This window comes from Rhamphochromis sp. 'chilingali' (genome assembly GCF_963969265.1).
Source record: "Rhamphochromis sp. 'chilingali' genome assembly, chromosome: 6".
Lineage (NCBI taxonomy): Eukaryota > Metazoa > Chordata > Actinopteri > Cichliformes > Cichlidae > Rhamphochromis > Rhamphochromis sp. 'chilingali'.
In genome coordinates, this window is record NC_137933.1 from 1,700,425 (window position 1) to 1,720,892 (window position 20,468).

General features: G+C 43.0%; 2 protein-coding genes across 4 annotated transcripts in view; one reads left to right on the top strand and one right to left on the bottom strand.

Annotated features, from left to right (window-relative positions):
* Nucleotides 1-1,032: 1,032 nt before the first annotated feature.
* ctxnd1 (cortexin domain containing 1) lies at nucleotides 1,033-15,235 on the bottom strand. The gene is made up of 3 exons (XM_080884798.1): nucleotides 14,896-15,235; nucleotides 7,859-7,963; nucleotides 1,033-1,830 (listed from the first exon to the last, which is right to left on the bottom strand). Exon 3 carries the CDS (start codon nucleotides 1,759-1,761, stop codon nucleotides 1,579-1,581), a length of 183 nt encoding a protein of 60 aa, XP_080740924.1. The 5' UTR covers nucleotides 1,762-1,830; nucleotides 7,859-7,963; nucleotides 14,896-15,235; the 3' UTR covers nucleotides 1,033-1,578.
* Nucleotides 15,236-17,276: 2,041 nt separating this feature from the next.
* arnt2 (aryl-hydrocarbon receptor nuclear translocator 2) overlaps nucleotides 17,277-20,468 on the top strand; it is a 62,937-nt gene continuing 59,745 nt past the window's right edge. The window contains exon 1 of one of the 3 annotated variants that reach the window (XM_080884056.1): nucleotides 17,277-17,576. In XM_080884056.1, the coding sequence (XP_080740182.1) occupies nucleotides 17,546-17,576 (31 nt within the window). In that variant the 5' untranslated portion in view covers nucleotides 17,277-17,545. Of the gene's footprint in view, nucleotides 17,577-17,636; nucleotides 17,780-20,468 lie in introns of those variants that run through there. The other 2 variants (XM_080884057.1, XM_080884058.1) reach the window with 2 other exon arrangements.

Below are 20,468 nucleotides of genomic sequence, written 5' to 3' on the forward strand. Positions count from 1 at the left end.
GCATACGTTTTAAAAATGTGCGATTTATATTTGCATTTAAAAGTATGAAAATGATTCGCTAAACATGTTTGTGAGTTTTTTCCGACTCTGATTTTATGTTTTATGTGTGATTTTAGATCAGTTGTGTTAACGCAGAATGGCAAAATGAAAAATTGATGAGAGGTTGTGCTAAAAAATTATAGCAAACAAGGCAAGACAAATAGTTTTTTAAGGTGAAATAAATATAAAAGTACGATCAAAAGTATTAAAAAACGGCAAATTATGCCCTGGGCCGCAGAGGGTTAATGGTTAACCTCGTGGCTGCATCACATCATGTGATCTCTTGACTGAAATTTGGTCAGTTTTCAGTGTCTTGTCCTTTGCTGTTGGGGACCAGGTAGCACATGGCCCAACTTAAATAACCCATCAAACACTGCTGTTGTTTAGTTTTTTCTGTCTTCATTTCTCTTCAGAGCCTTTAGTTGTTCTGCCCCGAGACCACACACTGTCTCACCACTTTTAAATCACGTCTCAAAACTCATCTATTTAGAATTGCACACACCTGATCTGTCTTAGTCCATTTTTACCTGCTCAGTTTTTATACTTGCCTTTATGACTGTTTATGTCTAAATTTTATTTACCATGTTTACTATATATACATATTTTTTTTTATGTTTTTATGCTATTGTTCACGTGTCATTGTAAGGTGACCTTGAGGGTCTGAAAGGTGCCAATAAATAAAATGTATTATTATTATTATTATTATTATTATTATTATCTCCAAAGTAATGGCAAATCTCTATATTTTAGGCTTTTTTTAAATAAAAATTTTTTTTTAAAAAATCAATCAGGTGTCCATGAGGTTAACCTCATGGCTTCATGATTATCTACTGCTAATTTCTACCAAAGTTCCAAAAACAGGGAAAAACAATATTTTGGACAACTGTAATAAACTGTGGTTGATGACTACATATAATTATCAGTCATCAAATGATGACTTTGATTTAATCTGTTCCAATATCTTCAGACGTTCCATCATATTTGTCAGCATTCCAGAATTGTAAATAAAACACCAAGAAATAAAACTTGCAATAAACTAAAATGATACTTTAGATTATTCTTAAACATTGCTTAAGTTATGTGTTATCACTATATGGTATTTTTCTTTGTTTCCACTTTTGTGAAAGGGTCCTCTTCTTTATATCATCGTCTGCTTTTTTTCTCCAGTCTGTAATGTTGTAAAGGGAAATGTGCGGTCAGTCAAGTGTTTTGTCCACTTGTAAATACTAATAGTGTTTATTACACAAACAAGAATTCAGGCTCTGGAAGACATCCCTAGGCACAAAAGCCAAGGTTATTGTATCGGTTGTATTAGTGTCACTCCAACAATGGTTTTTCAAACAGCAGCATTTCCTTCAATCTTTGCTGATGTGTAAATTCCATGTTTATGTCTGGATTTCATACAATTTTCGATTGTACAGCAGTACATGTGTTCTGGAGCTTCAACATTTTAGAGAAGAAAAAACACACACACTGTCATTTAGTGAAATGAAAAACCACCACTACCCCCTTGTATATGTATATATGTGTTTCAGTTTGTTAGTCATCCAAGTGCTGTTCCTCCCATGTGGAGGTAGGAATCGCACTATATGGGTCCATTATGACCTTGGCACAGCGGATGATCATGGCCATCAGCAGTAAGCAGAGGAAGGCGACACAGGCTAAAGTCAGGCCCTGGTCCACATCCACAAAGGCTGGCTCAGCAGTACCTTCCATCTCCATGACTGCTGTTCACTGCTGCTGCTGTCCTCAGACACGCCCACATACCATGCTACCATCCTGAAGACCTGACTGGAAGCACAACAAAGAGATATGGTGAGTATTATACTATAGATATGTGGAGGCTCCTCATACCCTGCTCATAATCTCTTCAAACTGCTGCCATCAGGCAAAAGATACGGACACATCAGAACAAAGACTAATAGACTAAGAAGCGGTTTCTACTCTGACATATGTGTTTTATCATAAATGATTATGCACAAGTCATGTTTATTATAGTGTATTATATGATTTTATTTAAAAACTGAACAAAGAAAAAAGAACAAATAAATTTTAAAAAGAAAAGAAAAATGTTTATTTATAGCATATTTAAAGGACATGTTGTTCTGTTTCAGAGCTGCAATGGTAAAAGTCTAATTACCTGTAGCAGCAAGTCTGGTACATTGAACTATGAACACCTACTCATCAGCTGATCTAAGTATTCAATAAGGGGCATGTCAAGGTTCGCAGGGCAAGCCGTGTGGAGTTATTAAGAAGGGCCCAAAATGCAGGCACTGGCTGATGATGCAAGTAAGCTTTATTAACAGGAGGTGAAAACAAACAAAAGCGAGGATGGCGAGGACAGAACTAAGAAAAGATCTGAACTGGGAAAACTAGAGAACAAACCTGAAACCATAACATGCAGGGAAGAACACGGGATGATGAACAGAGATACGAAGAGAGACACCAGGAAACACAGGCAACCGCGCACTGTATACACACACGGAAACAAGGAATGGCAAACAGGAGGGAGGCACAGCTGATCCTAATTAACGCGACGAGACAAAAGACACAGACCTTCAAAGTAAAACAGGAAGTCCACAGACACAGAGACACGAAACAGAGCACAGAGAAAGCACCTGGACAGGGATAAGTAGACACTAAACAGAGGAAGAAAGCCTAAGACCTAGAGACCCTGAGAACAAAACCTGAACACTAATAGAGAATGAATGAAATGAAAAAAATCAAACATCAAATCAGAACAAATCCCAAAGCACTGGGTCGCCAACCGAGCACCATGACAGGGCATTTATTAGTGAACAAAAGGATTTTAAGATGAATTCTAGACAGGACCCAAATGCAGGACTTGGAGACCAAAAAAAAAAAATCAACTAACACAGCAGCTTTAATACTGTAGCTTGTAAACACAAAAGTAGAACAACCAAAAACTCACACAAGACACAAAACGAATCTGAGAAACCAGGATATGAACGGTTACTGTGTAACCTCGGTTCTCTTCTGCTCTGTTACATATCCCGCATGTACAGGAGAATGACCCCCCATTAGTCAGGTTGTATAAAATTCTTGAAGACAGTACTGCCACACCTCACAGCTTAACTATAAAACAGCTGTGCAGACATGAAATCGCTGATAGTGTCATTGGGACGTGTTTCCAAGTGTCCTTAAAGTTGGGGAGAGAGTTTCTCACTCAGAGAACCAAGGTTGCAAAATAACAGCATGCTTTCTATCACATCAAGACTATCTGTCCGCTCATTTACATATTCCATATGTAAAACAGCGCATGGGGAGACGGTGCGGTCCAATACCTTAAGCACATGCCCACCAGGTCAGCACCCTGCCAAAAATGAAGGCCAACCCTAAGAAGCAGAGGAGCTATCAGTCTGAAAGACACAAGACTGACACAAAGGGATCCCGCAAGATCCAGGTACCACACTGTAATGGAGTAACTGCTCTGCTGACCCGCATGATACCAGGCTGACTGTGGAGACAACACCTAGTTGGCTACCGCCAAGATACACCCAACACCCACTCTAGAAGGAGGGGCTGTCTGCTCCCTCTTCCTGTCAATGCTGTAAAATTAGAGTTCAACAAGAGTCCGAGAAAAGTTCAGGGGGTCGACCCAGGGGTCGACAACACAAAGACCAAGACAGTTCTGGAGGCCGGCCGTGCACACGGCAACGGCGGCGCCGCAGGCAAAACCAATCAGGAGGCCGACCACTTGGAAGGCAGTGGTGGCCACTGAGCAGGTCCGGAGGTCGGCCACGATGCCAGCGGCGGCGACAAACTTTTTCAGGAGGCCGTCCCCGAAGGCCATGATGCTAACTTAGAGGCCCGGAAAATGGCCAGCAGAGGCGAGGCGGAACGGGTCGAGTTGGCTCTGACGGCGGTGTGGCAACCGCCGGACCAGATGAGGCAGGACCAGACGAGGCAGGACCAGACGAGGCAGGACCAGACGAAGACGGTGTCACGGAGGCAGGACCAGGTGTGGATGAAGGCACGGCTGCGGAACCTGACAGTGGTGATGCTGCAGTAGGTGATGCTGCAGGAGGTGATGTGGATGCAGGCAACGGTGTAGAAGTCACAGAGGATGATTCAGCAGGTGGTGGCTGAACAAACTTCCCCGGACCGTCAGCAGATGTGAGGATGTGCTTGCTGGGTCCTCCAGGACCCCCAGCAGACGAGGCGTGGTGCTGGGTGGGCTCCTCAGACCCACCAGCTTACTTGGCTTAAAGCTGGACAGGCGACTCGGGCCCTCCAGCTGACGACACTCGAGGCTGGCTGGGTTCTCCCGAACCCCAGCTGACGACACTTGAGGCAGGATGGGCTCCTCAGGCCCTCCAGCCGACGAGGCAGGACGCTGGCTGGGTTCACCTGAACCCCCAGCTAACGTGGCTTGAGACTGGACGGGCTCCTCGGGCCCTCCAGTGGAAACAGACACTGAAGCAGCCAGTACGCAGACCTCTGCCAGTGTGGACACTGGCTGGGACTGAGCTGCACAGTGGCTAGACTCAGGCAGCAACAGTGGGATGCAGTCCTCAGAGGGCTGAAAGTGTTCCCCAATACACTCAGCAGAGGACGGAGGCGGACGGATGAACTCACTTGAACTCTCAGGGGGTGCTGAGAGCCGAGACTGTTCTGGTGAGTTCTCCAGTGAGGCTGCTGGCGCTGGCGTCTTGACCTCTAGGGGTCCAGAGTTGGCTGGTGACTGACACCCAGCCTCTGGGGAGGCCCTAGAGGGAGCAACTGTCTCTGACATGGCCAGCTTAAGAGAACCAGCAGATATTGTGGTGATGTGTGTTCCCTGCTTAGAATTAGACAGTGAAGATGGAGGCTGAATGAAAGAGTGGGTAGGCTGCTGAACTGGTGGCAACTGAGCTTCAGGTAGCGAAGTTGTAACAGGTGGTGGAGCGGCTGACTGAACTGCGGTTAACTGAATTGCAGACCCAACGTTAAACTGTGGTGAAAGTGTGGATGGAAGAACATGATCAGGAAAAACTGTTTCGGTGAGGTTTACAACTTCCCCTGAATGAATCAGCGCAGGTAAAAAAAAGGGTCCCAAACATTTCCATTCTCTAAATTCATAATACCAGGCTTGGAAACAGAATGGAAACAGTCATTAACACAGAGCGTGGGCTCAGGAGAAACAGACTTTGAAGCAGTGGCCATGGGTGAGACAGAAAAATTATTGTTATCTTCAGAAGACACACAAAAAATAGCTCCAGAAAACACAGTCACAGAGTCTGACGCAGCAGAAAAAGCGTCCCTTTCACTCACCACAGACGATTGTTTACATGTGGGGTGCCACGCCGACAGCGCAAACGTCGCTTCTTTCTTGGAGACGGCTCCGACAGGCCGGGTAATCCTTCGTCCAGCGGTTCGGACGGCACGTCCTCCATTGAAGCGAGCAGGCGAGCGGTAGCAGGGGGGCGTAGGTGAAGCTCGTGGAGAACGAAATTCTGCACGAGCGGATGCAGAGAGTCCAATAACCAGGGATAACCGGAAATGAGGTGTTGTAGGTTGGCTTCCACAGTGTAAAGAGGGGCTTCTCCCTCATGCTCTAACCACTGGTAAATTAATTTAGAAGCAGAGTCGATAACGGCCTCCTGAAGCTCCCTGGGTGGTGTGACTGCCGCTGGATCCATATCTGGCTATTCCGTACTGTCACGACGAGTGAGATGAGCCGTATGAAAATAATAAATGAGGATTCAATCGCATGCAGAAGTGGAGGAGTGAAGGTGGTTTATTGAACACAATGCGCCAGTGGAAAAATGGAAACAGAGATCACACTAAACTATACTGGAGACAACTAAACTACTGAATACAAACCGGAACTCAAACATGAAGCAAGGTGGACGACGGTACAAGATGGTGACGGCAGGGAACACATGGATGAAACATGGTGGAATACACAGACAGACCACCAACTACAAAGACTTTAATGCACACAGAGAAACACAGGGAGATTACACACAGGTGGGGGCACAGCTGGGAGTAATCAACGAGACGAGACAAGAGGTAAAACTGAACACACTCACATGAGACGCAGACCTTCACAATAAAACAGGAACAAGAAACCACTAAACAAAGATGCAGACACGACACAGAGACAGACAGAAAATGACACATGGAACTAAACTAAACCTGCAAAAACATGACAACTCAAAATACTGGGTCAAACTGACCCAGAACCGTGACAAACTAAATGCAAAAATAGTGAAAAACACTCGGAAAGATAAGGAGGGCAGCAATGTTAGTAGCATGTAAAACCATTTCCTTTTTTGGGGTTGTCTCATTGTTGCCTCTCTAGTGCACCTGTTGTGAAGTTTGTTAACACCAAAGTAGCTAAACCTGGTCAACAATCCCCTCTGCTACTTAACTAGCAGAGTACTATTCCTGAAGTTCATTGACTTCATGCTATACTCTGATTCAGAGGTGTTTTTACATTTTTTGAGCAGTATCAATAACTTCCTTGTACAATTTTGTGACTTGTCCAGGTCCGGGTCACGGGGGGAGCATCTAAGCAGAGAAACCCAGGCCTCCTCTTCCCAAGCCACCTACTGCAGCTCATCCAGGGGATTTCCAGGCCAGCCTAGAAAGATCTAATCTCTCCAGTGTGTCCTTGGTCTATGCCCTCCTCAGAGTAGGACATGCCTCAGAGCACCTCTCCCAGGTGGCACAGGGAGGCATCCCAGTGAGATGCCTGGACCTCCTCAGCTGGTTCTTTTCAATATTGAGGAGCATTGCCTCTAGTCTTAGTCCACCTCGAATGTTTGAGCTCCTTACTCGGAGAAGCCATTCACCTTTCTGAGAAAGTTCATATTCGCCACTCACATTTGTAATTCTTTCAGTCACTACTTAGTTAATGATTTTTAATTGCAGAAGTATTTTAGAGATTTCTTTCAGCTACTCGCTTTAGGGGTCACCACAGTGGATCTTCTGCTTCCATCTTATCTCAGCATGTACTAATCCGAGCATCCACTTCTGTCACACCAACTGTAACATGACTCAGTGTTATTCTTGGCCAGAACAACCCAATTTACAGCATTGCCTTTCCAGGATGTTATGGCAGCTAGCTCATATTCCCCATAATACTGAACAGCAGCAGCTGCAGCTGTTCCACATAGACAGTTGCTCTGCCATGTCTGCTGTCTGCAGCTGTCCACTTCCAGCTCCTCTCCTCTCTCTTCTAGTTTCTGACCGGTGCTACTGAAAAAGTGGCGGCATGACTTAATGATGACCACCAACTGTGCTGGCCAGCCTCCCCCGGTACTGCCACCTGAACCCACTGCACCACACCTCCCCTGCAGCTGAGCTACAGACCACACCCACCATTTGCATCTCCTCTTTCACTACTTCCACGAGTCGTCTCTGCGGTATCCCTCATATACCTTATCCCTTCTATATATTTGCAAACCAACTCAACCTCGCCTCTTTAACTTTGTCTCAAAACTACTTAACCTGAGGTCTTGCTACTGGCAATGTGCTCAGGGGGGGTTGTCATTAAGTAAGTTGCGACCTGCCACCTAGGGGAATTTCACTCCTAGGAAATATAAAGATGGAATATTTAAGCAAATTAAATAGAAGGCTGCACAGGTTTTAAAATGCAACCCAGTGAGATACATTGGTTTAAATATTAAGATATATTTATTACATGTATAAAAAGAAATTATAAGCAGTTGCAGGCTGGATCACTATCAAGAGTTGACTGAAGCAGATAAATCTGTCCAATAATCAAGTAAAAACAAGAGAAAGGCTGAGCTGGACTCACCAGTTGCTCAGGACAAAAAGAAGAAGAAAAAAGGAGCACATACAAACTCACCAACGTTACACCCAGGTACTGTAAAACAAAGGGGGGGTGGAGAAGGACCACCACCATGGACCTCGCATGGCTTCAGGCTTATCCTCCTGGAAGCCAATCCAGCCACTGAAATAATCAACATGAAATGGACATTAAAAACCACAAAAGGTAGTAAGACATTCAGCACAAGACTTTGAGTTTTAATATACTTTGATGTTTATGGATTATGTTTAAGTTCACTTAGTCATCTTAAGCTCCTGTTTCCCAGTTCTAGTTCTTTGTTTATTAGACCCCTTGTGTCTAAGTCTCCCTTCATGTGTTTCAATAATGTCTTTGTCCACCGTCTCCTCCTCTTGCCCCCCCCATGACCCATTCCATCTACTATGTGTATTTTCCCCCAGCCATCATGTTCTTTTTGTACTTCGTTATGTCCATGTCTCATGTTCCCTTTTCCCTCTGAATATATCTACAGTGTGTTTCTCGTCTGTTCGTCATGTTAGGTCTGCGGGTCTTAATCTCTCATGTTTCATGTCTGTGTGTCCTATGTTGTCAAGCTCGTGTTATCATGTCTGCATCTCATTATGTTTCCTGTTTACATGTACAACAAGCTTATGGGTGTTCCACACCGCTGTGAATATATGCAAAACAAGAGAAAGGCACACAATGGACAGCAAAGTGCTTGGAAGAAGTAAGGACGTGGTGTGAATATAGAGTCCATATGTGAGAGGCCTGAGTGATGAGGGTTACTGAGACCATAGCTCAGATTGGTGAGGTGGGTGGGTAGGGGTGTGGTGTGGGGTGATAGTGTTTGTTAACAGTCTGAATGGCCCAGAGGAAGAAGCTGTGAGTGAGTCTGGAGGTGTGGGACCTGACTGACTTGAGGAGCAGACCAGAGGGCAGCAGGTGGGCGGGGTGCAAGGGGTCACCTGTGATGGCCCTGATTTTTCTGAGACAGGAGGATCTGGCAGAGGGCAGCCAATGACTTTTTGGGTGGTGTTAATTACTCTCTGCAATAATTTAATTAATTAATTAAACATATAATTAATTACTTCGTGGCATATTTAATTCATTCATTTTGGTGCCTCTGGCCCTCCACGGGTCACAGCTGAGTTAAAGTGTTACAAAAACACACTTGCCTACTCAGGCTATAAAAACTCTGAACTAGGGGTGGATTCGGATGAGCACGAATATCGTGTTTTTTTACGAATACTTATTTTGAATAAATATTTTTAAAAATATTTGTGTTCGGGAACAAGAAAAACTTTATATCAAAAAGCTGAGTGTCCTTTTTAGACCGCAGTGCATGTAAAAGGTGAATGACACAGGCTGCTCCACGCAGACAAGACTGAACTGAACTGCATCACTATGTTTGTTGAATAGATTTTTTGGACCTTAACTGGGTTCCAGAGGCAGTTTGTAACTTTAGCGAGGATCGGGAGATGATTCCATTACGCTGCATTATTGACGTCTGCAGTGCTCTCATGTTCGCTCTGTTTACGTAGCTCTGTTAGTGATTTAGACCAGCGGTCCCCAACCACCGGGCCGTGGACCGGTACCGGGCCGTGAGTGATAAGGTTCGGTTGTGAAATTTATGGTTTATAGGGTTTTATTCGTTTTTATCGTTACCTCAGTTTCCCTGTGTCTTTTCCCGTGTGTTATGAATACATATTTTTATTTATTTATTTTTGGTACCGATACTCGTTTTATTTTGTTGTATTTAAAGTCCGGTCCGTAAAAATATTGTCCGTGGCGCAAAAAAGGACCGGATTTAGACAATAGGCTGTTGACAGAGTAACGTTAAAGTTCGGTTTAAAAGGATAAAACAATGCTTCTGTTGTGTCGAACTGTATGCACCTGTGGGAGTTATATGGTACATATATGTTACTCTGTCTTTTGCAGACAGCAAGATATAGGCTAGTAGCAGAGCTTTCCGTCACTCATTAACTTAGCTGAAACTCCCCACATGGAGTTGGTCAACCAAACAGAAAAGAGTGCTGCTGCTGCTGAGCCACCTCTTGGTCCTGCACCAGCCAAAACAACTTGATCAACTTGTGTGGAAGCATTTTACACTCAGTGCTGCAGATGAAACCAAACTGTTATGTAATGTGTGCAAAAGTCAGATCAGCAGAGGCAGTTATGTCAAACATCTGTCAACATCTGTTATGCATAATCACATGCACTTAAAGCATCTTATTCCTGGTACTGTCTGCCAACCCCCCCATAAGCACCAATCCCCCCCACCGGCACCACTACTAAAGAATACTTACACTAATGTTAATTAGAACTGTAACACAAAAAAACTGGATCTTTACGCCTATTTTGATACTTCCCCCCCTCAACAAATACCAATACCGACTGCTTTGCACATCTCTGCTCTGAACACTGAATTCACTAAAAGCTCTTTCAACATCATGCCCCCCCCAAACACACACACACCCTTAATACCATACATAATTCTTATTTACTCATTTATCTGTATCTGTATGTAATTTGCATCCATTCCCTTTATATGTATTTATTTGAATATTTATGGAGATGTTTATGTATTATAGATACTCAGCGGTCCCCAACGTTTTTTGCCCCACGGACCGGTTTATTTCTGACAATATTTTCACAGACCAGCCTTTAAGGTGTCGCAGATAAATACAACAAAATAAAACCAGTACCGGTACCAAAAAGAAAAGAAGCAGATTTATTCATACCACATGGGAAAAGACCCAGGAAACCCCGTTAACGATAAAAACGATTAAAAAAAATAATGATAAAAATCGATAAAAACCCTGAAAACCATAAATTTCACACCCAAGCCTCAAATCTCGCGGTCCGGTACCAAACGACCCCTGGGGGTCGGGGTTTATTCTTTTTTAAATGACCTCCAACAAGAAATGTTAATGTCTGCTGTTCAATACTGAAGAAATGTAAACTTAGAAATGATGCCAGATCATCATTGCCAAATTGGATCACTATAGCATCCCTGACATCACTGCCATGCTCCAGCAGCTGCGTGTGGGATTGTGTGTCCCCTATGAAAGATCTGTAAATCCTAAAATACATTTGGATGCAGGCAAATGTCTAACAAACACATCTAGATTCTGTAGTTCCACAATTTTCAGGCAACCATATATAATAAGGTCATCTAAACCCTTGCATCTTGTGAGTTATGATCTGCCACAGCCAGGTGTTGGGGTCATTACTCAAGAAAAATAATGCATTACACATTACTCATTACTTATCATAAAAGTAATTGAGTACGTTAAGCATTAGATTACTGTGTTACTGACAAATGTATTACACCCAACACGCAAAGTCCAAACTGGCTTCCACCAAAGAGCAGGAAAAAAGAGTACAAAAGAGTTCCCTATATACATCTTAGCAGTCCCAGATGCACCACAGGTATAACATCAACATTTACATGGCACAATTGGGTTGCCTTTCTTTAACCAATGATATAGACTTGCCTGTATAACATACGGTAGAGTAAAGATTCATAAATCGTATCTGGAACGGGAGATCACCAGGGCTAAGCTCTCTAAACTTTGCTCTGTGCTCATGAAGTTGCTGTTGTTGTTTTTTAAATGAAAAAAGTTATCGACTGTGCAACTGAATCATACACAGCCTGCAGAGCTTTCAATGCACTATTAGTTGGAATTCTATCACAATGCCAACTATTAAGGTTTCTCCTGTCACAATGGGGGTGTACATCCCTAGCATGACTCTTGTGGGTCAATATTTTGTCATCAGCTAAAGCTGCTGTTTCAAGAACATTAGTAATTTTGTGCTCTGATATTCAGTTCTTAAATTACTATAAGACAAATAAATCAAAAGGCCTTTCAAAAGCATTTGCAGCAGAACACTACTGATTAAAATTAGCCAACAAATCATCATCAAATTCCACATTAGCTTGCCAGGACTGAAAGTGGTGGCTGGATGTCTGTAACATTAACTCAGACTTTAGTTCAAGCTACCCTCTGTGCTTAATGCAAAGTGACCAGCCTGAGCTTTCTCAGTAAATAAACCATTGAGCAACAAAGTTTGTTTTGAATTCACCCACTGCCTCAAATTAGCCACCTGCTCAAATAAAGACCAAATCAAACATAGGCATGAGACACAAGTTCGTCCTGATATGAAACGTATCAGGACGGTGGCGCCAGTGTCCGGCAGCCTCGCCTCTGTCAGTGCGCCCCAGGGTGGCTGTGGCTACAATGTAGCTTGCCATCACCAGTGTGTGAATGTGTGTGTGAATGGGTGGATGACTGGATATGTAAAGCGCTTTGGGGTCCTTAGGGACTAGTAAAGCGCTATATAAATACAGACCATTTACCATTTACAGGCCATCCTGGCCACACTGTCCCTGCATCAAAAGCAGCTCCTGCTGCTCAAAATTAAGCCTTGTAGTCACCAGAGGAGCAACTACTGGCTCTAAACCCAAACTATGTTCTCAGCTACAACTTTAATAACCTTTGTCTTGAAGACCATAACCTTAACGTCAGTTCATAGTGTCCAGCTATTTTCAACAGCTGTTCCTTGGTATATTTTCTAACAAGATCCAAGAAGGAGAGCCAACAAAAGCTGCGACTGAGGCCATGGTATAGGATGACACAAAACATCAAAGATAGCAAAACCACTAGAGTTTTCCACTATCTGCATAACCACAACTAACACTACACCCCTAGTCTTTATGTGCCTTTTACACAAGTAGGTTTGTAAAGCAACCTACAAGCTGGCAACCCCACAAATTCCTGTGCACATGTAGAATTGTCCAGAGGCAACTGACACTAACCATGACACCACAACACAACCAGAATGTGGGAAAGAGAAACGATGCAACCCAAATGACTAAAGCTCATCTAAGCAAACACCAACCATTGTTCTCAAGGCGTCCAAACATCTAATCTCTGATGGAAAACAAACACACCTTATTTTGAACACCTAGTGCATCCACCAAAAACCAGACCAAACCTGGCTTAATGCACAACATGATCAAATGAGCTAATTAGTACAAACTCAAATGCACTAAACTGATCAAACCTGGACAAGCTCTCATTTTTATCTGAACCTGGAGATGTACTCTAGCAGTTAAAAGTTTGGACACACCTTCCCATTAAATGTTTTTTCTTTAGTTTCATGACTATTGACATTGTAGATTCTCACTGAAGGCATCAAAACTATGAATGAACACATATGGCATTATGTGGTAAACAAAATGGGCGATTGTGGCTCAAAAGTTGGCAGTTCATTCTGTAACCGGAAGGTTGCTGGTTCGAGCCCGGGCTCGGACAGTCTCGGTCGTTGTGTCCTTGGGCAAGACGCTTCATCTACCGCCTACTGGTGATGGCCAGAGGGGCCGATGGCGCGATATGGCAGCCTCGCTTCTGTCAGTCTGCCCCAGGGCAGCTGTGGCTACAACTGTAGCTGCCTCCACCAGTGTGTGAATGTGAGAGTGACTGAATAGTGGAATTCTAAAGCGCTTTGAGGGGTCCTGAAAAGCGCTATATAAATCCACTCCATTATTATTAAAAAAGTGTGAAACAACTCAAAACATGATTTATATTTTAGATTCTTCAAAACAGAAACCCTTTGCTTTCATCAGTGCTTTGCACACTCTTGGCATTCTCTTGATAAGCTTCATGAAGTCTTCACATGAAACAGTTTTCCAGCAGTCATGAAGGAGTTCCCGGAGATTGGCCCTTTTGACTTCGCTCAGTGGCCCATCTCATCCCAAACTAGGTTTAGGTCTGCTGACTGTGGAGGCCAGGCATTCTGGCACAGCACTTCATCACTCTCCTTTTTGGTCAAATAGCCCTTACACAGCATGGAGATGGTCCAACTAAAAGCAAACTGGATGCGATGGCATGTTGCTGCAGGATGCAGTGGTAGCCATGCTGGTTCAGTGTGCCTTCCATTTTGAATAAATCCCCAACAGTGTCAGCAGCAAAGCTCCCCCACACCATCACACCCTCTCCTCCATTCTTCACGGTGGGAACCATGCATGTAGAGACCATCTGTTCATCTTTTCTGTGTCGCACAACGACACGGCGAGTGGAACCCGAGATCTCATCAGACCAAAGCACAGATTTCCTCTGGTCCAGTATCCATTCCTTGTGTTTCCCGGCTCAAGCAAATCTCTTTCGCTTGTTGCTTTTCCGTAGTCGTGGTTTCTTAGCAGCTACCATAAAGGCCTGATTCGCGCAGTCTCCTCTGAACCGCTGATGTAGAGATGTGTCTGCTACTGGAACTCTGTGTGGCATTTATCTTTCTACAATGTAGAAAGTGGTAAAAATAAAGAAAAAACATTAATAAGAAGGTGTGCCCAAGCTTTTGACTTGTAGTGTAAGTCATGAAAGGGCCAAATCAGAAACCACAGTTTTATTTTGAACAGAAACCAGGAGTGTGAACAGGCTATCTGCAGCGCAACATCAACAGCAGTCAACTTTCAAATCTGTAGAGATACAGGAAGGAAACAGAGTTTACGCAGGGAGGTGATGGATTCTGGAACACTTACAAAAGGACAGTGTGCAGTTTTCAACCTTTTGGAAAGGAAGGTGAAGACTTCTCAAATAGCCAGTAACAAGAAAAAGGCCATTTACAGTTTGAACCAGGTGAAGGATGACAAATGGACCTTTCAAGATCAATCAGTGTAAATGTTTAATTTCAGATATACACCATTCTTTTGTTTTTTGACCTCCACTCATGACTTCTGCATGCAGCCTTAATTAAGGGTTAGTTTTTAGTTTAACCAGAGTACCTGTCTAAGTATTTCTCTTATTCCACACTTCATCAGAAATGACAAATGCATAGGCAAACTTAACCTAATCTCTTTGGACATAGACACTATGCTGGTGCAGGTGTAACAGGCAGACCCTCACTACCCCCCCAACACACACAGACACACACACACACACACCCTGTTTTCTATTTCTCCCATCTGTTCTAGTCTCAGGTACAGAAATAAGACTGGAGAATTGCAATTACAATCCACTGCTTCCTTAATTTCTACAAAAAAACATCTCACACAGTGCTGCTCAAATACAGCACTGACAACAGTTGGGGTTTCTTACCTGCTTTTCCTCACATCCTGCAGCTGCTGAAGGTAGGACGGCTCTGCTCTGCACTGAGGAGCTGCTATGACTGAGAGTCGGGGGAATGGGACAGAGGAGTGGATGAGGAGACAAGGAAGGATGACAAGTTAATGGAAAGGATGTACAAAGGGAGGGCAGAGGAAAAGATGATGTTGGGGGCAGATGGGCAGAGAGCAGGAGGAAGAGTTACTGGTGGCTGCTGCATCTCCGCTCTGCATCTGAGTCTTATAAGCATAGCAGTGCAGAGTGCAGCACACAACCCTACCACTGCTCCACTCTCACTCTCAGTGTGCAGCTGCATGTGTGTCCACCTAACAGATGCAGCAAGTATTTATGGCACTGTATTTGCTGAACTGCCAACAAAAGCTCTGGTGTCATATGCTACAACTGATAGAATGTTTTCAAAGGTTAACGAAATTACGCCATTTGATGATGTGCATTTACACTTTGAAAAGGGGGATGTATTATTTAAGGCATTAATCAGGCTAAAAGTTAAATCTGCTTTAAATGAACTGGGGATGTTTGTCTGAATCTATATTTTTCTTTTGATCAACAATAAAAAGATGCAAACAAAACATCACCTTATCTAATAAGAGTTGTGTATCCAAGCTCTGGCATACAATAGCATTACACACTTCCTTCAGAACTGTCAGCTACACATTCACATGAATTTCTCCTTCTACCAAATCCCAAACTCTCTTGAATTGGCCAGGGGAGGACATCTGAGTGCAGCCAAGTCATTGACAGGTTCAAGAATCCAATCAGAGATGATCTGAGTTTTTTGATCTTACGCCACACTCTCCTGCTGGAAACAGCCAAAAGATGGGAACTCTCTGGGATAGAGATGATGGTCCGCATTAGCACTTGGGTAGGAGGTGGTGTTTATATTAAATTGAAAATTGCTAAATTGGGTGTGGAAAGTGTGCCAAGAAAATATCCCTTGCACCATTACATCAAAATCATCAGGCTGAACTGTTATAAGCAGGCTTTTATGTCGTTATGCCAAATTCTGACCCTAGAATAGAATTGAATCGTTTATTTCAAACTTGTAAATATAACTAAAACAACAAAAGGAAAAACACTTAAAGGCATAAATTTTGCATGAATGTCTCTATAGCTACACAATAACATTCAATAACACTGAATATGTTATTTATTGTCAGTATGGTAGAATATATGTGATTCCCAAATGTTATGAACTTTAGCCAAGCCAGGACCCACAGCGAGTAAAAATCATTCAAATCATTTGCAATTTTTTTATGTCACTGATTATTGTATTTTGCATTTGGAAGTTGTTTAGATAGTCCAATCCTTTAGTTCCTTTGTTTACAATATTATTGATTACTATCCATATGCTTTTCATATTATTTTTATTTTCATCTAAAAGCTTACTGTAGTAATTTCCTTTGCTGTGTTAGTATTACAGAAAAGAAGTTGTCATTAAGTGTAACTGTTATATAACTGTTAAATCAACTTTCTTAAAAGCAGAAATGTTACCACTCCTTCCCAATATATTTTACATTTAAGATAAGAAGCAGTGAAATAAGTAAGGACTGAAGATCATAATAGTATCAGAGGATCTGCTGAGACTGAGGCGTTTACATTGTCCAACTTCTCTCATTCACACAATAAAATATCGTCTCGACCTAATTATTTACTGATGAAATCATTTTCAACTAATGTAATTTAGTAGATGAAAATAATGTGAATGTTGACCAGTTACAAGTATGTGTGTGTGTGTGTGTGTATGTATACATACACACACACACACACACACACACACAGATATATATACATATATATATATGTGTGTGTGTGTGTGTTGGTGGTCTTTTTCTTAATTATTTTTCTTAATTATTATCAGTAATTAGTGTGAAATCTTTTCAGTTGTTGAAGATTGCATTATCCTGTGCGTAGAGGGAAAATAAGGCCTGTACTTGTGTCTTAACTGTTTCAGGTTTTGCCAAAATCGATTGATTTAATATAAAAGGTACAAGCCAATGAGGAGTTAAGCTCAGCTCAGTTTTATTATATAGCGCGAACATCAGTCAGGACCCTGCAATGATACTTGATGGCAGATAATATTTTAAGGCAGAACAAATGCAAAGGTTAACAACTGACGATCTTGTAATAAGTCCACGACTGCACGGCTCGGTGCCGAGAGGAAGAGCAGCGAACAAGCGTAGGCGGAAATGTATTCTTCCAAGCGTCCCAACAAACAAGCCCGCTACAAACCACCGATGCCTGCTTCCACAGCACCGTGCATTACGTACACTGTCCACACTGTAGAACATTAATTTATTCAAGCAAGTCGAAAATCTCGCGGTGTTACCATTCAGACATCTTGAATTTTATTAAAACCACTTTTTTTCATTAAAGATACGTCATATATATATTTTTAAATCTATCCATCTGTCTCTCTCTCTTTATATATTTATACAGACAGGCTTTGTTAGCGGCTTGAGTCCACATTATTTTCCGCTGCTTTAGCGGATGTGTAGTTGGTGGCTAGACCGAGTCTCGCGTGCTAATCCCGCGGAGAAGAGACAGTCTCTCGCGGGGGCTTTCGAGCCGTATTGTGCGTCATCTGCATCGCCGCCGTTTTGTTATTTTTCTCCGCCGAGGAAACATGGCAACCCCGGCTGCGGTCAACCCGTCCGGTAAGTGAGCAGCTATAGTGTGCTGGTGGAGAAATAAAATGGATATGTTCAGGACAGTAAAGGAGAAAATGCAGCCGGGTTTTGTTTCGACTGTTGCTGAAGAAGGTCGAAGCTCCGACAGGCCGCCGTAGCCTGGCTCCAGCATCCATATCCCTTCCCCCACCAAGCCGACATTCACACCACCGCGAGGCTTTTCTTCCCAGGTTTGCAGCCAACTTCTGTCGAAATGACGTGGTTGCTGTGTGATTTTATGGCTTTATGCCCATTTGTTGTCATACTTTTGCTGCGATTCATGTCCCGTAGAACTGCTAGCTGTACGGGTTTGGCTGTCCAGCCCGTTGCTTTCCTCTCTCAGTGATACAAAAGGTTATTTTGCATATTGTTGCCGTACCCCATTGCCCTTTATACGCTGTGTTGCCTCTAAGATATTTAAATGCTCGTTTTTATGAAAGGGGAGCAGTCTCACATCGGCATTTGCCTTATTCGTGTATCTCTGTTCCGTGCCTGTTGATTCTTTATTGCACAGAAAGCCGATAAATATGTTCCGGGGCGCTTGGACAAAGCGGAATGCTGTTTAAAAGTCTGCCCCTGCACTTTGGGATGTCCTCTTGGTTTGGGGTAAATAAACAAGTAACTGCAAGCCGGCGTCAAGCCACGGTGAAAACAAGTGAGCTGAATCCATATATCTAAACTTTTAAAGACCACAAACAGGCTGCAGAGTCGAGGGGAAATTACGGTTCAGCGGCGTTGGCGGTGCGTGGACACGGTGTCCATCTGACAACTGATGCAGAGAACATCAGGTGTCAGAAATATGATGCACAACCTTTTGTGGGCTACTGTTGCCTGTGCTGTTGTCGGTCCTTAGCCAAGCACGGAGACGTTATAAGATACAAAGAACCGAAACAAAATGCTAAAAACAACGAGAAGTGCCCACTGTAGCCGGTGTCGGTCACTTTTCATGATGCTGTCCTGATCTTTGGTATTTTGTTTTTCAATCTTTCTCCCATTCCTGGTAAACTCCACCGATCACCAGTCAGCTTTTGGCCCATGTCAAGCATCAGGCAGTTGCAGCATGCATGGAAGTTGGTTAAAAACCCCTCACAACATGCTTTTTGTTGCCAAATACTTGTAGATATGCAGACGGACACAACTGCAGTACCAAATGTTAAGCATCAGCATTAATAGACGTTAGCTGCTTGAATCAGTCCTAAAAATTTCACTACAATGCTAATACATTGTCCTCATTTTGCCAGTTTACTAAATAAGTTGTATGTGAAGTTCTACCTGTTTGCTACATTAATACTTGGTAAAGAATGAAAGTATATACTACTAAATAGGTTGAATTTTTTGAATTTTGATGGCAATTCAAAGGGAAAACAACCACGAAATGATGATAAAGTTATACAGCAGCTTCAGGACTCGCTGGAATTCATTCAGCAAGTTTCAGAATGCTGCTGAACCATTTTCATCAGCAACAAAGATTTCAAGCTGTGACTGTCATCCTAGAAGAGAGCACTCCACAGTCTGAGATTAAATGGGGTCAAGCAGTCAATTACAAGCAATCTGTTTTTGATAATACAGTAATTAACTGTGGTAAATCACATGTTTTCTGTCGTCTACATAGGTAGGGATTCCTATTTAAAAAGTCCATTTGTCCTCAGCAAGTTTTCCTGTTGTACAAGAAAATAGCCAGGACTCAACTCAGCTGGCACAAATAGAGTTGAGTTCTCTGTGTGTGATCACGGACACAGACTCTGCAATCTGTTTACATTTATTAGTTGGACACAAATCATTTGCAAACCTTCAACAGTCCGAGTGAGACAGCGACTGTCTGCGGAAACGTTGCGTCTTCTCAGGCGATCTGTGCACTCGTCCTGTGATCAAAGGTGGTTGTGAGTGTGGAGCACCCTTGAGAATTTTTTTTCTTGTCACACATCATATGTCACTGTAGCATAAATGAATTCAAGTTGACGTAATCTGAAAAAGTACTGCGGTAAAGTAATTATTCCTGTGCGGATGACAGAGACTCTCTTGAAGAAACGGGTCAGCCTTAATGCTTTGCGTCACTTCATTGACAGTGTAAATGAAAAGGGAATACAAATAAAGAACTGACTGGTTATTAGTACCTTTGCTGCATACAGAGTGTTGAAATGAGGTGCAATTAGAATGAAAAATGAACAGTCCTGTCAGACAATGAAAGGGCACTGTCAGCAGACAAACTGCAGAGAAAAAGGTGAAGAAGCGTGAACAGGCATGGTGGAGGAATTTCAGGAGTCATTTCTGACAGAAGGATAGAAGCAGGAGTGATGATGTATGGTTTGAAGAGGGGGGCACTGACAAAATGACAGGAGGCAGAGCTGAAGATGTTAAAGTTTTCATTGGGAGTGAGCAGGATGGACAAGATTAGAACTGAGTAAATCAGAGGGACATGCAGATGAGGGAGAGTGCATATACTGGACCAAAGATTTTGAATATGAAGCTACCAGGCAGAAGGAAAAGAGTAAGATCTCAGAGAAGACTACATGCAGAGGGCTGGTGTGACAGAGGTGCCTTCTAGGCATGTGGTCAGATGGAGGCAGATGAGCGGCTATTGTGACCCCTCAATCGAGCAGCTGAAAGAAAAGAAGACGGGGAGCAGACAAAACAAAATTCTTCTTATTCTTAGTCAAAGAAGATCTCAGTCAGTGCAGATGTCTTGTATGGAGGCTGCATCCAACTGTATAATGAGCCATTCCAATGTGTGGTGGATGCAGGCAGTGAGAGCTCTGTGTGTCATTAAGCACAGCCAGAGGAAAAAAATCAGCCTTATAGTTTCCCTGGGATGGCAGTAGAGTCAGGCACATTGACTCAGACCAGATACCCAGGGATGTGGGAGGGCTGGTCACTGCAGGA

Excerpts from the sequence above, each read along its gene's own strand:
- ctxnd1 (XM_080884798.1), bottom strand. The coding sequence starts at position 1,761 with ATGGAGATGGAAGGTACTGCTGAGCCAGCCTTTGTGGATGTGGACCAG.